Genomic DNA, 17191 nt, shown 5'->3' on the forward strand with positions numbered 1-17191 from the left:
GAAAAAGATTTCCATTCACTGTCATGCTAGAATCAAACAAATCAATTCAAATTTGCATTTTTAATATGAGTAGAATGAAGATGAGGTGTTTTTTATTCATCAAAATCAAATTAAATTAATTAAGGAAAAGACAAAATATTTCGGAAATAGGCAAGCACATACATGATTAAAGAATTGATTATTAAAATTTTATGCAGTCTTTTAATGTGACGTAATTTTTCTGGTTTTTTTGTTTTAATATTTAAGAAGTAGGAAAAGAAACAGAAACTAATTAATAATTTCAAAAACAACATAATTAAAAAAACAAACAAAATTTTTAAAACACAAGTAGTAGCGCCACAAAATTATTTTTATTATTATTATAAATGAATCATGAGGCCTTTAATTATGGAATTTTTAATTTCTGTTACATCTTAATGACATCCATATAAAATACGTTTTATAAATTTTAGTAATTCTTTATTTATTTTAGTTTTTGTTTTTTTCTTCTAACATTTAAAAAACATTAACCATAAAAATTCTTTTCATTGCCCAAAACTAATCATAATTTATTTGGCAATTTTCAATGTTTTACACTAATTTCAGATTCAGCCATCAATTGTTAACTCTAATGTGATTTTAAATACATAACAAATGTTATTGTTAAGTTTAAGATCTTAGTTTAGTACAAGTTGTAGGTTTGATATTTAAAACAAATCAAACAAAATACTAAATTTAAGCAGAAAAAAAAATTATGATTTTTAAAACTTCATTAACACACAAAAGCGAAACAAATAATTATTTACCCAGGCTCGATTGTTTTTCAACTAATAAATGTGCAATGAGAAAAAGACCCTAAATTTTAAAATGTATAAAATATTTGTATAATAACAGGTCATATAGAGCCCTACAGTTATTTCTGTAATGTCATGAAATCATGTCAGCTAGAATCGGAGAATTTTTTGTAACAAGCGAATCCTTGTTTAAAAAATATTTTCGATTGAAATTTATGGTTAAAAGTACCTAAAATAACCAAGATTTTTCTCTTTTAATCGTTTGAAAAAACATCTTGTCAATGAAAATTTTTTCACGCCCTTTATTAGTGGGTGTGGTCATTAAAAAACTGTTCAAATAATGATAACAACATAATTTATGAATTTTTATATTAAAAATATTAAACTTTTTATTTGGAAGTTCAGGCTATAGGCAATATATTCAACGTCCACGCTCTTCTGCTTGTCTTTGAATTGACAGTATTTAGGCTGACACTTGTTACACAGTTTAATAAGTCATTTAATATGCAATTATAAACATTTGTTCTAATGTAAAAACCTAGCTTTATGGTTATTTTAAAATTTATTTTAAAATGTTGCTAAATTTAGGCAATTGGTAAATTTCCTTTTTAAATACATCACATTCGATTCCAAAAATTTCTTGCTCTTTTTGTTACTTGTCATTACATGCAAATGATACTTTAACACTAAAACATTTCATTTATTTCGTTAGTAACACTATTCAATTACAATTCCCCCAAACATCTCCTTTTATAGGGTGATCTTAAAAATACAAAAACATTTGTCATTTAAACTTTAGTTAAAAACTTGTGTTTAAGGAACCACAATTGTAGCAAAGATGCCACAAAATGTATGAATATTGTAAAACAAATGCTATTCTTTTTTTCGACTTGAAAGGTGAGCAAATCTCAACAAAAATTTTGGATTTTTTTTAGAGAAAAAAAAATATATTCAAAACAGAGACAGATGTTAAACATTTTAGCAAAAAAAAAGCAACAAATACAATGTATCCAGTAAGTAAAGAGTTGAATATAAATCTCATCATCATGAATTAAGAGATGTTTGTTGTCTACAACTAACTACTACGTTAGACTTGTCTGTCGGCGTTTGTTAAGGTGGCTGGTGGGGGTAAGGTATAATGATAATGCCTAAAGTAGTGGTGGGTACGTGAGGCGGGTTTATAAAATGTTGTTTTCCACACGTCATGTTTTTTCTCAGAGTAAAGTCTTTCTTGATCCAATGGACATGTTTTGCTCTGCTCTGTCATAAACAGTTGAAACATGGAAATTTAGTGTACCCACTTTGTTGTCCTATCAAGAAATGAACCATTTTTAAATCGTGCCATATAACCCATTGGTGATCCGAGTACTTAAGTTTTTTTTCTAAAACAAGATCTACGTATTGATACTACAATAGGCACAGCTGCATGTTTATTTCTAAAATCTAGTAGAACTCATTTAAAGCTTCGCTTTCGATTTCTTTCTTTGAGTCTGGATCTCTCTTTACAAAGGTCAAGATCTCTTATCAAGTCACTTAAGGAATATTGTGAAAAAAGTCAAGGCTTCGTTAACACTTAAAAATCACTGTCTTGTTCATCTGAAAAAACTTACACCATCTCTGTGTTCGACAAACCGGATAGATGTTGATTCACATGTACAGTAGAGTGCATTTATCAGATCGTAAATCGGGATATGTAAATTTCCTGTTGTTCATACCATGTTATTAAAAATAGCAGTCATCATTAAGGTTTTTTGGTTCTGTCCACATCGTAGATACACCAACTTTCAAATGACTGCGTTTACCGCTTTCCCACTGTCATTTATTCTCACTTAGTTCTTGTACATTATAGCGTAAACAACAAAGTTTTTTTTTTAATCGAAAATGTCGAAGTTTGCACCAAGCGTCATATGTTCTTCAAATTAAAAAATTAATGAGTTCCATCGGTTTCAATGTGCGAGAGATGGTTTGGGTGTTCAGAAGTGGTGCTTTTGACACGGAAGACAAAGATCGCCCAGGCCAGCCAAAAATGTTTAAAGACCAAGAATTGAAGGGGTTAGTCCATGAAGATTGTTGTAAAACTCGACAAAAAGCAGCAATTTCAAAACGTTTGCGAGCAGCAGGATTCATCCAAAAAGAGGTAGATTGGAAGAAAATAATTTTGGGGCCGAATCATTACTTGCTATAAGAAATGGATCCATTACGTTTGTGAAGCCCGGCCAACCAGTAGAATCAACAACAAAGCTAAATATCCATGGCGCTAAGGTAATTCTCTGTATTTGATGGGAACAAAAGTGTCCTATCTACTATGAGCTGCTGAAATGTAGCCAGACCATCAGAGGGAACCTGTACCGAACGCAACTGATTCGTTTGAAGCGAACATTTGCCGTAAAATGCCCAGAATATGCGGCCAGACATGAAACCGTAATATTCCATAATGACACAGAGGTATAGAAAAGAAAATAGAGGGAAATAAATCTAGACGCTTAGTCCCATTTCAATATCGAGTTTAAGTTTTTAAGTATGAACCTCATGGACCCACCAGATGTGAGGTCAGGTGTCCCCAAAGTAGGACACCTCGAGTAGGTTACATTTTTAAAATGATCGTATTTCTTCATTTGTGTTCCGATTAAAAAAAAAAATACCTATAACGAATTTTCTTGTCGTGCACTATAAAAAAAACATCGACGTAGCTACCAATATTCGCATTTTAAAATTAAATTTTCAAAATTTTTACCCACCCTATTCTACTTTTTTGATAATAGCCGTTCCAAAATATTTCCCGATTTTCTTAATTTCTCCTTTATTGGACTAACAAGTAATGTATATGTCTAACAAAAAAAAAATAATTGTTTAAATATCGTGACCGTTTCCATTTTAATATAAAAAATTTTAAAAATGCGATTTTTCGATAGTTAGCTAGTTTTTGTTTGATAGTTTTTGTGAAAAAAGTACTTTTTTTCTTTTTAAGTTATCTAAAAAAATTTTAAGAAGATGTATAAGGAATTTATACTTTCTAGAAAGCTAAGATTACATGAAATATTTTAAATAAAAAAAAAATATTGTAACCCAAATATGTTTCAATTATTTTGTAAAGGCTGGTATGGATATTACAGCCAAAAACTAAAAATTCCCATTTGAGAGATTTTTCATCACTTTTTTGGAATTGCAGGATTCGTGATTACAAATTTAGAAATTGGTTTTAATAATTTCATTTTCATTAGATATGTATATAACTGTAAAATTTCATTAAAAAATATTCATAAATAAAAATTTAAAAAAGCGTTTTTTGTCATATTTTTAAAAAAGTATTTCATGAATTCTTTAATTGTCAAAAGTTATATATATTTTTGAAAAATAGACAAAATCCACAACCCATTTATATATAACATTAGCCAACCACATTCTTCAATAAGTCGAATGGGAAATTCCACATCGATGGGGTTTTCAGCATGATAATGACCCCAAACACTTGTCAAAGTTGGTCAAATATTGGTTATCACAGCTAATGGGATTAAAGTTTTGGATTGGCCAGATCATTCTCCAGACATGAATCCCATAGAAGAACCTTTTCGGCATTTTAAAGTGCAGGGTCGGAACTCTCCGTTTTATCTGGACCTGATGAATTGCTTAAAATCAGAAAATGAATTGCTTTAAAACCGCATTATGTCATGATTTTTTAAAATCGGCTTGTTGTTCACTAACAAACGTTACTTTATTTTTTGTTGGAATTCATTTGGTCATCATGAAATTGAAAGTGAAATTGAAAAAATTTTAATAAATTTTGAAATCTCTGATTTTTCAGATATAGAACAACTGGAAAAATAGATATTTTACTAGATTTAATAGAAACCTTTGACCAAAATGATTCATTTGTCAGACAAGAAATTTTGCGGGAGGATAGCTATGATGTTAATATTGAATATGAAGAAACAGAAGTTGTTGAAGATCTATCTTCGGAATATGTTGTCAAAAAATTGGATGACTTTCGATTAAAAAAATGTCCCTGGACTACACCAGAAGTAGGGCAGAGCTGCAAGCGTCCAATCTTTTACGAAAAATTGTAGGTAAAATATTTCTGTACTATTTAAAATTAATTTATTTTAAGATTACTTGCAAAAAATCTTTAAAAATTTAAACTTGTAAACAAAAATTTTTTAAAATCAATACGAAAACCCAAAATTTGTTGTATATTGAAGAAAATTGTTGCCCTATGGCAACAGTCTAAAAAGACATTTAAAAATTTTTTTTTTTACATTTGTGTTTCTTTGATCAAAACTATGTCATTCTTATAAAAATATGATGCGAAAGGGTTAAAAACAAGTAAGAGAGCTATATTCCGCTGTGCCGAATCGTATATACCCTTCACCAAAGTTGTTTTTTTCATTTTTTGGAAATTTTTTTTTTTCAAATTGATTTTTTTTAATATTTTTTTTCAAATTTAAACATTTTTGTTTTTTCAATTTTTTTTATATTTAGCGAAAACAAATTTTTGGTGAAAAAAAAAATTCGTGTTAAAAAATATTTTTCCGATTTAGATCCATTGTAGGTCCAACTTACTATAGCCTTATCTACATCGTTGCAATGGATTTTGAAATATCTATCATTAGATATCCATATTGTCTATATTAATGACTTAGTAATCCAGATATTGGTTAAAAATCGAGGTTGTCCTTATATCTCAGCCATTTGTGTACCGATTTTCTCGATTTTAAATAGCAACCGAGCTGGAAGAATTCCGGAGATATTGATGTATGAATCGTATATGTAAATTATTTGGGGGCTTCGGAAAATTGATTTCAACATCAACATACAGACGGACAAATAGACGCAAATGGCTATATCTACTCCGCTATATATAACGATCCCGAATATATATACTATGGGGGTCACAAATGAAAAATGTATAAATTGGAATATGGAATATATGAATTAAATATTACGTTTACTAACAGTTGAGGGTGAAAGCCAACATTTAACAGATTATATTCATGAGTATGTGAACAAATTTAAGACTGAAAAAAACCCCATCACTTGCTCATCTCTAGTCTAGAGTAAAAATACAAAAAAAAAGCTAAAAACCAGCAACAACAATAACTGAAAAAAAAGTTTGTGTTTTTACTATTAATAAGTTTTTTTTCAGCTTCTTTTCATGCTATAAAAATTGTGGATGTTACTGTTGTTGAACGAGTCTGTAGTTGTGTCTAGTAGATTTTTTTTTGTTTATATATTTTTATTTTGGAAATTCCTTATGACGGATTTTATATAAAAGTGGCAAAGGGAGAACTTTAGTGCATCATTCAAACATTTCAACTTAAACAGACAACAACACTAAACGATAACGCTTGAACTCAGAGGTTTATCAGTTACTTGGGATACGAAAATAAATAAAAAAATCTTTTTTTCAAAAGATTTTATGGATTTTTAATAAAATCTTAATAAGAATTTTAACAAAAAAAAAACAAACAAACTATAATTTTAGAAAAAAAAAGTTACAAAAATGGTGAGTGAAGAAACAACTGTTATAAAAGAATAAAAACTTTAAGAATCTCATGAAAGATTAAGCTCATCAAGCACAGTGTCTAAATTAATGTTGTAATTCTAACATGACATTTATTTTGTGTGTGTAAAAATTTGTTAAAGTTACAAAGAATTAAAAATAAATAAAACAAAAACCATCTCAAGTATAAAACCAACAACAAATAAACGCATTTAATAATCTATAAAGTAAATATTACAAAATCCCTATGAGATCTAAGCAAAGAAAATCAACTGAAAAAATACTATAGTCACCCAGACAGTTAGTCAGTCAGTCACTCGGTTAAATACAATAAATAATGAGAATTTTTTGCTGTAACTGAATTTATTATTACTTGGTGCCACAACAAGTAAAGTAACCCATCATCCAAAGTCGTGACAAAGTTTTTTTTTCTCTGTTTTCTTACAAACTGCAACAGTTTTATTTTTCCCTCGTTTTTGTTTTAAAGTGAATTTTGTGTGTTTTTTTCTGCTATAAAATCCAAATTTTCTTCTTACGGTTGCAATTGTATAAAGAAGTGATTTAATGATAATTTCAACAGTATTTGGTTGCTTTTGTTGTGGGTATTTTATACCAAAAAGGGTTTGTAATTCATGCTGACAAATGCTTTTGCTTTTTTTTCTCAACTGATGAGGTTGAAGCTGCTGCTGCCGATGATGGCATCATTTGTGTATTTAATGCAGTCATTAGATAATAAATATTTCTATTTTGAATTTGCATTTGGTTTCGTAGAAGATAAAAATCTTAATAAAGTTATGAGTGCAATAACTTAAGTGAAATTTATGACTGGCCAAAATTTACAAACGATTTATGGTGACAGTTTTAAATTGTCAAAACAACAATTAAGGAATAATAGCCAAGTTATAGGTCAACATATGAAGGACCAATTTTGTAATAATTCGCAAAACCCCTTTTAATTCAATACATTTTAAAAATAATTTCATCTCATTACAGAAATTATTTGTCACGCTGCTAGCGCTTTTGGCAGCTGTGAGTGTCCATGCTGATGTCTCACATTTGGATACTGACTTGCAAGAAGATGGTTATCATTATAAGCTGCCCACGGTGCCATTTCCCCAACCTCCCTCAGGTAATGGTATAGACGATGACTACCAGCCATCAGGACCAGGACAACCATCGGGCCCAGCACCTGGCTTCGGACCATCTGGTCAACAACCCTCGTCACGTGGACCTCAACAACAGCCTGGTAGACCCAGCGGACCTACTGGACCACAACCTTCAGGACCTGGTTCAAGTTATATACCGCCAGAACAACAGCCAGCCGGACCTTCACCCAGTTATGGACCACCACAAGGAGGACAAGGGCCAGCACCAGGACGTCCCGGCCAAGGACCTTCATATCAACCATCAGGACCTGCACCAGGACCAGCTCCAGGACCTTCGTATCAACCTTCAGGACCTGCTCCTGGACCTTCATATCAACCATCAGCACCAGCTCCTGGGCCATCTTATCAGCCTTCAGGACCCGCACCAGGACCAGCTCCAGGTCGTCCAGCCCCCGGACCATCTTATCAACCTTCAGGACCCGCACCAGGACCAGCTCCTGGTCGTCCTGCTCCCGGACCTTCCTACCAACCTTCTGGTCCAGCCCCAGGACCAGCTCCTGGCCGTCCTGCTCCCGGACCTTCCTACCAACCTTCTGGCCCAGCTCCAGGACCAGCTCCTGGCCGTCCTGCTCCCGGACCTTCTTACCAACCTTCGGGACCTAGTCCCGGCCGTCCAGCACCAGGACCTTCTTACCAGCCATCGGGCCCAGAAGGCGAAGGTCAACCCGATTGCGCTCCCCAAGGACCTCAAAGACCTGGTAGCCCTGCTCCTCGTCCACAGCCCGGTTGCCCCGCTCCTTCAGAACAACCAGGACGTCCAGGACAAGGACGCCCAGCACCCGGACCAACGCCTGGTTTGGAATACTTACCTCCTGACCAGAAACCTCAAAGACCAGGAGCCCAGCCAAGACCCCAAGCACCCCCTACCAGAGGTCCAGCTAAACCACAGCCAAGTGAATCTTCAAGACCGGGACAAGGACCAGGACCATCCCCAGGGCGCCCAGCACCCGCACCTACTTATCAACCTAGACCACAACAACCCGATTGCTCTCAACCTGGCCAACCCGGTTGTCCTGCCCCAGGACCAGATTGTACACAACCCGGACAACCTGGATGTCCTCAACCAGATTGCTCTCGTCCAGGACCACCACAGCCAGGCTGCCCAGCCCCTGGACCAGGACCAAAGCCACAACAACCTGGTGGCAGACCTCAACAGCCAGGCTCCAGACCTCAACAACCAGCTGGTAGACCACAACAACCTGGACCTAAACCAGGAGCTCCCGGTAAACCTGGTTTGGAATATTTGCCACCTCAAGGCAATCAAGTAGAATCTACAAATGGCCAGAGACCACGACCAGGACCTAAACCTCAAGGACCTGCCCCAGGACCTAAACCAGGACGTCCAGCACCTGGTCCAACATATCAACCTAGACCCCAACAACCTGATTGTTCTAAACCTGGCCAGCCCGGTTGTCCCGCTCCACAACCAGACTGCACTCAACCCGGCCAACCCGGATGTCCACAACCAGATTGTTCGCAACCCGGTCAACCAGGCTGTCCTGAACCAGACTGCACACAACCCGGTACTCCCGGTTGTCCAGCACCCGATTGTTCTCGTCCAGGACCACCACAACCAGGTTGTCCAGCTCCCGGTCCAGGTCCAAGACCTCAGCCTGCTCCCAGACCACCAGCACCTGCACCCAGACCACCAGCACCTAGACCCCAGCAGCCTGCTTCCAGACCTGGAAAACCTGATGGTGAATATTTACCACCCCAAGACAATGAAGTTGGTGCTCCAAGTGGTCCAGCACCACGACCTGGTCCCGGTCCCAGACCACAACCACAGCCCCAACCTCAACAGCCTTCATATCCCGCACCTCAAGGTCCCTCACCAGGCGCACAGCCATCTGGTCCAGGACAACGTCCCGGTTCCAGACCTCAACAGCCTTCATATCCCGGTTCACAAGGTCCAGCGCCAGGCCAACAGCCATCATATCCTGCACCACAACAACCTCAACCTTCATACCCTGGAGAAGCGCCCGGTGCTGGTGAAGACTCTGGTTCCTTGGGTCCCGACGGCTACAACTACAACAAACCCAGCAATCCCTTTAAATATTAGAAATGTTTAATACTCATAATCTTAATAATTAAATAATGATAGACATAAAAAATAAAGTATTACCACAAGAACAAAATTATTTAAAAAAAAAATTATCCAAAAAATTTATTTTAACTCAAGTACCTTGACCCCAACATGATAAAAAAATATGAAAAATCCTAAAAACCCCAACAAAAAAATTAAGCAAACAAATGTTATTTAAGCAATTTTATTAATAAATTTTTGATAATAAAACATAATGTTAAAAACAAAAATGTTAACAAGCAAAATTTTAATTCTTGAATTTTAACTTCTATCTAAAGATAATAATAATGACACCACAAATTCTTGACCTTTTGTTTAGAAATAACACACAACAACAGCAAAAATTCTCTAGTAACTATGACAGCTGTCAAGATATAATATAATGATTTATAAGATTTTCATTTAACGGCCACATAATTTGCTAGAATTTGTATGTGAAATTGTATGTAAGTGTTCCTTTTATGTGCAAAGTAATTTAAAAATAACTTTGTAATTTCAAGTTTATGATTTAAACAAATATTGTTCTAACCTTTATGCGAAGATCTTGAGCCAAACAATACTCATTTAATAGCAGTTAGTCTCCAAGTGCAGTGGTCAGTTTACAAAAAAAATATCAGTAGGTCACGCTGCCACATACGGAGAAACATTAGGTTTTCCAGCTGGCTATAAAAACAAAGGAAATAGTTATTAATTTTTTAAATTTTTATAAACAAGTTTTTGTTTTGTTTCATTACAATGAAGAATCCGTAAATAAACAAAATAAAAACAAATAATTAATTTTATACTTGAGTATAAAATGAAAATGTTTATGGCTTGAGATGACATTTATCAGGTTCGATTGCAATTGAATGTCACTTAAAACGTTTAAGGCCTACTGGGAAACTTTTCGTTTAGCCATGTTTGACATGTTTGTTGTCTATAAATTTCATTAACAATTTGTCTATGAATCAAAATTTGTCAATCGTTTATTTGTTGCCTGTCCAATGTGATATACAGTCAAGGACAAATGTTTTCTCACTGTGTTTGTGCTGCCATATATGTAGCTTCATTGTTTTAGGAGAATTATGTTTTTATAGAATCATTTCAAGGAGAAAGGCTTGTAGACAATATTTTCGGTTTTTGATTCATATTGATTTTTATCTAGATTATTAGTAAAGGGAGCTGAAAATGTGCTCAAATTTCAAATGGTACTTTTTCAAAAAAGTTTTTTTTTTGGTACTTTCCCTAGAATAATCAAAAACTACACAATTTTATGCATTTCATTAGATTTTTAGTAAAGGCAGCTAAAAATATTTTAAAATACCAAAAAGTTATTTTTTCAAAAAAGTACCTTTTTTAGTACTTTCTTTAAAATTTTCGAAAACTACACAATTTTAAACTTTTAACTTGTTTTTTAGTAAAAGCAGCTGAAAATTTGTTAAAATACCAAATATATAATTTTTTTAAAAAGTACTTTTTCTGGTACTTTTTAAAACATGTTGAAAAATTATAATACATAGATTTCTAGCTTGATTATTAGTAAATGGAGCTTAACATGTGTTAAAATACCAAATGGTACTTTATCAAAAAGTACCTTTTCTAGTACTTTTCCTAGAATAATCAAAAACTACACAATTTTATGCTTTTGTTTAGTTTTTTAGTAAAGTCAGCTAACATTTTTTAAAATACCAACAAAATAATTTTTCCAAAAAGTACCTTTTCCAGTACTTTCTCTAAAATATTCCAAAATTACACAATTTGAAATTTTTAACTTGTTTTTTTAGTAAAAACAGCTGAAAATGTGTTAGAATACCAAAAATTTGCTTTTTTTAAAAAATACTTTTTCTGGTACTTTTTCAAAACATGTTGAAAAATTATAATACATAGATTTCTAGCTAGATTATTAGTAAAGGGAGCTTAATATGTGTTAAAATACCAAATGGTACTTTATCAAAAAAGTACCTTTTCTAGTACTTTCCCTAGAATAATCAAAAACTACACAATTTTAAGCTTTTGTTTAGTTTTTTTAGTAAAGTCAGCTAACATTTTTTAAAATACCAAAAAAATATTTGTTTTTAAAACGTACCTTTTTTAGTAGTTTTTCTAAAATTTTGCAAAACTACACAATTTTAAGCTTCTAACTTGTTTTGTACCAAAAGCTGCTGAAAATGTATTAAAGTACAAAAAAAAAATAGTTTTTTTTAAAAAAGTACCTTTTCTGTAACTTTTTTTAAAACATGTTGAAAAATTAAAATACATAAATTTTTAGATGGCTATTTGTAAAGAGAGCTCGAAATGTGCTAAAATTCCAAATGGTACTTTTTCAAAAAAGTACCTTTTCTAGTACTTTCCCTAGAATATTGAAAAACTACACAATTTTATGCTTTTGATTAGTTTTTTTAGTAAAGGCAGCTAAACATTTTTTAAAATACAAACAAAATTATTTTTCCAAAAAGTACCAGTACTTTCTCTAAAATTTTCCAAAACTGCACAATTTTAAGCTTTTAACTTGTTAGAAAAAGCAGCTAAAAATATGTTTAAATACCAAAAATTTGTTTTTTTAAAAAAGTACTTTTTCTGGTATTTTTTTAAAACATGTTAGAAAATTAAAATACAAAGATTTCTAGCTAGATTATTAGTAAAGAGAGCTGAAAATGTTTTAAAATACCAAAAAGTTATATTTTCAAAAAAGTACCTTTTCTAGTACTTTCTTTAAAATTTTCGAAAACTACACAATTTTAAACTTTTATTTTTTTTTAGTAAAATCAGCTGAAAATGTGTTAAAATACCAAAAAATAGCTTTTTTAAAAAATACTTTTTCTGGTACCTTTTCAAAACATGTTGAAAAATTATAATACATAGATTTCTAGATGTGTGTGAAGTTAGCTCCGTCAGTTAGCTCCGTTTTTTAACATTACCTATGTTAATGTGTAAACTAACATACTTCGTACTCAAAGACTGTTAGGTTAACAGAGCTGCATTAATATCAGCTCATTTAACATTTTATGATATAAAATCAAAATAAAATGGTTTTACCGATCATTCAGTTTAAATATATAATCACAATTTTTTTAAAAATTAGATAAAAAAAAATTAAATATTTATTTATGAACTATCGTTGATTTCTTTGCTTTTAGCATATTTTTATACCAGATACATGAGAGACACATGGACATGAAAAAAAATTAAAAAATTCTAAATTGTGGTAAAACTAGTCATAATAGGGTGGAAAGGCTTGATTTCAGAAATGTACAGTTTATATTCAGAATTTATTTCATATTAATTTAAATAGTGAAATTTCACATTTTGTTAAAAGGGCAGATGGAAATTTGGAAAAAATGGTTAAATTTTGGAATTGTGCTCGATCTTGCCCTAATACGGTGGAATGCCATTACTTCAGAGAGTTCAGAACTGTTTAGCATATATTTAGAATTTATTCCAGATCGGAGTAATTACACTTTTAAAATAGTGAAATTTCACATTTTGTTAAAAGGGGCACATTGAAATTTTGAAAAAATGGTTAAATTTTGAAATTGTGCTTGATCTTGCCCTAATGGGTTGGAAAGCCATCACTTCAGAGAGTTCAGAACTGTTTAGTTTATATTCAGAATTTATTTCAGATCGGAGTAATTTGACTTTTCAAATAGTGAAATTTCACATTTTGTTAAAAGGGGCACATTGAAATTTGGAAAAAATGGTTGAATTTTGGAATTGTGCTCGATCTAGTCCTAATGGGTTGGAAAGCCATTACTTCAGAGAGTTCAGAACTGTTTAGTTTATATTCAGAATTTATTTCAGATCGGAGTAATTTGACTTTTCAAATAGTGAAGTTTCACATTTTGTTAAAAGGGGCACATTGAAATTTTGAAAAAATGGTTAAATTTTGAAATTGTGCTCGATCTTGCCCTAATGAGTTGGAAAGCCATCACTTCAGAGAGTTCAGAACTGTTTAGTTTATATTCAGAATTTATTTCAGATCGGAGTAATTTGACTTTTCAAATAGTGAATTTCACATTTTGTTAAAAGGGGCATATTGAAATTTTGAAAAAATGGTTAAATTTTGAAATTGTGCTCGATCTAGTCCTAATGAGTTGGAAAGCCATTGCTTCAGAGAGTTCAGAACTGTATAGTCTATATTCAGAATTTATTTCAGATCGGAGTAATTTGACTTTTCAAATAGTGAAATTATTTCACATTTTGTTAAAAGGGGCACATTGAAATTTTGAAAAAATGGTTAAATTTTGAAATTGTGCTCGATCTAGTCCTAATGGGTTGGAAAGCCATTACTTCAGAGAGTTCAGAACTGTTTAGTTTATATTCAGAATTTATTTCAGATCGGAGTAATTTTACTTTTCAAATAGTGAAATTTCACATTTTGTTAAAAGGGGCACATTGAAATTTTGAAAAAATGGTTAAATTTTGGAATTGTGCTCGATCTAGTCCTAATGGGTTGGAAAGCCATTGCGTCAGAAAGTTCAGAACTGTCAACCGTATATTCAGAATTTATTTCAGATCGGAGATATATAATTTTCCAAATAGTGAAATTTCACATTTTTTAAAAGGGGCACATGGAAATTTGGTAAAAATGGTTAAATTTTGGAATTGTGCTCGATCTAGTCCTAATGGGTTGGAAAGCCATTGCTTCAGAGAGTGCAGAACTGTATGGCTTATATTCAGAATTTATTTCAGATCGGAGTAATTTGTCTTTTCATATAGTGAAGTTTCACATTTTGTTAAAAGGGGCACATTGAAATTTTGAAAAAATGGTTAAATTTTGAAATTGTGCTCGATCTTGCCCTAATGGGTTGGAAAGCCATCACTTCAGAGAGTTCAGAACTGTTTAGTTTATATTCAGAATTTATTTCAGATCGGAGTAATTTGACTTTTCAAATAGTGAAATTTCACATTTTGTTAAAAGGGGCACATTGAAATTTTGAAAAAATGGTTAAATTTTGAAATTGTGCTCGATCTTGCCCTAATGGGTTGGAAAGCCATCACTTCAGAGAGTTCAGAACTGTTTAGTTTATATTCAGAATTTATTTCAGATCGGAGTAATTTGACTTTTCAAATAGTGAAATTTCACATTTTGTTAAAAGGGGCACATTGAAATTTGGAAAAAATGGTTAAATTTTGAAATTGTGCTCGATCTAGTCCTAATGGGTTGGAAAGCCATTGCTTCAGAGAGTTCAGAACTGTTCACCGTATATTCAGAATTTATTTCAGATCGGAGATATATAATTTTCCATATAGTGAAATTTCACATTTTTTTAAAAGGGGCACATGGAAATTTGGAAAAAATGGTTAAATTTTGGAATTGTGCTCGATCTAGTCCTAATGAGTTGGAAAGCCATTGCTTCAGAGAGTTCAGAACTGTATAGCTTATATTCAGAATTTATTTCAGATCGGAGTAATTTGTCTTTTCATATAGTGAAGTTTCACATTTTGTTAAAAAATTATATATCTCCGATCTGAAATAAATTCTGAATATACGGTGAACAGTTCTGAACTCTCTGAAGCAATGGCTTTCCAACCCATTAGGACTAGATCGAGCACAATTTCAAAATTTAACCATTTTTTCAAAATTTCAATGTGCCCCTTTTAACAAAATGTGAAATTTCACTATTTGAAAAGTCAAATTACTTCGATCTGAAATAAATTCTGAATATAAACTAAACAGTTCTGAACTCTCTGAAGTGATGGCTTTCCACTCCATTAGGGCAAGATCGAGCACAATTTCAAAATTTAACCATTTTTTCAAAATTTCAATGTGCCCCTTTTAACAAAATGTGAAATTTCACTATATAAAAAGTCAAATTACTCTGATCTGAAATATATTCTGAATATAAGGTGAACAGTTCTGGACTCTCTGAAGTAATGGCTTTGCAACCCATTAGGACTAGATCGAGCACAATTTCAAAATTTAACCATTTAACAAAATGTGAAATTTCACTATATGGAAAATTATATATCTCCGATCTGAAATAAATTCTGAATATACGGTTGACAGTTCTGAACTCTCTGAAGCAATGGCTTTCCAACTCATTAGGACTAGATCGAGCACAATTCCAAAATTTAACCATTTTTTCCAAATTTCCATGTGCCCCTTTTAAAAAAAAATGTGAAATTTCACTATATGGAAAATTATATATCTCCGATCTGAAATAAATTCTGAATATACGGTGAACAGTTCTGAACTCTCTGAAGCAATGGCTTTCCAATCCATTAGGACTATATCGAGCACAATTTCAAAATTTAACAATTTTTTCAAAATTTCAATGTGCCCCTTTTAACAAAATGTGAAATTTCACTATTTGAAAAGTCAAATTACTCCGATCTGAAATAAATTCTGAATATAAACTAAACAGTTCTGAACTCTCTGAAGTGATGGCTTTCCAACCCATTAGGGCAAGATCGAGCACAATTTCAAAATTTAACCATTTTTTCAAAATTTCAATGTGCCCCTTTTAACAAAATGTGAAATTTCACTATTTGAAAAGTCAAATTACTCCGATCTGAAATAAATTCTGAATATAAACTAAACAGTTCTGAACTCTCTGAAGTGATGGCTTTCCAACCCATTAGGGCAAGATCGAGCACAATTTCAAAATTTAACCATTTTTTCAAAATTTCAATGTGCCCCTTTTAACAAAATGTGAAATTTCACTATATGGAAAATTATATATCTCTGATCTGAAATAAATTCTGAATATAGACTATACAGTTCTGAACTCTCTGAAGTAATGGCCTTCCGACCCATTAGGACTAGATCGAGCACAATTCCAAAATTTAACCATTTTTTCCAAATTTCCATGTGCCCCTTTTAAAAAAAATGTGAAATTTCACTATTTGAAAAGTCAAATTACTCCGATCTGAAATAAATTCTGAATATAAACTAAACAGTTCTGAACTCTCTGAAGTGATGGCTTTCCAACCCATTAGGGCAAGATCGAGCACAATTTCAAAATTTAACCATTTTTTCAAAATTTCAATGTGCCCCTTTTAACAAAATGTGAAATTTCACTATTTGAAAAGTCAAATTACTCCGATCTGAAATAAATTCTGAATATAGACTATACAGTTCTGAACTCTCTGAAGCAATGGCTTTCCAACCCATTAGGACTAGATCGAGCACAATTCCAAAATTCAACCATTTTTTCCAAATTTCAATGTGCCCCTTTTAACAAAATGTGAAATTTCACTATTTGAAAAGTCAAATTACTCCGATCTGAAATAAATTCTGAATATAGACTATACAGTTCTGAACTCTCTGAAGCAATGGCTTTCCAACTCATTAGGACTAGATCGAGCACAATTTCAAAATTTAACCATTTTTTCCAAATTTCCATGTGCCCCTTTTAAAAAAAATGTGAAATTTCACTATATGGAAAATTATATATCTCCGATCTGAAATAAATTCTGAATATACGGTGAACAGTTCTGAACTCTCTGAAGCAATGGCTTTCCAATCCATTAGGACTATATCGAGCACAATTTCAAAATTTAACAATTTTTTCAAAATTTCAATGTGCCCCTTTTAACAAAATGTGAAATTTCACTATTTGAAAAGTCAAATTACTCCGATCTGAAATAAATTCTGAATATAAACTAAACAGTTCTGAACTCTCTGAAGTGATGGCTTTCCAACCCATTAGGGCAAGATCGAGCACAATTTCAAAATTTAACCATTTTTTCA

At 32.4% G+C, this 17191-nt stretch overlaps 1 protein-coding gene across 1 annotated transcript; it reads left to right on the forward strand.

Moving 5' to 3' along the window:
* The first annotated feature begins 6083 nt into the window (after nucleotides 1-6083).
* On the forward strand, nucleotides 6084-9764 carry LOC135955840 (basic proline-rich protein). The gene is made up of 2 exons (XM_065506209.1): nucleotides 6084-6273; nucleotides 7264-9764. Exons 1-2 carry the CDS (start codon nucleotides 6271-6273, stop codon nucleotides 9493-9495), a joined length of 2235 nt encoding a protein of 744 aa, XP_065362281.1. The 5' UTR covers nucleotides 6084-6270; the 3' UTR covers nucleotides 9496-9764.
* Nucleotides 9765-17191: the final 7427 nt, after the last annotated feature.

This window comes from Calliphora vicina, chromosome 3 (assembly GCF_958450345.1).
Source record: "Calliphora vicina chromosome 3, idCalVici1.1, whole genome shotgun sequence".
Taxonomy (NCBI): Eukaryota; Metazoa; Arthropoda; class Insecta; order Diptera; family Calliphoridae; genus Calliphora; species Calliphora vicina.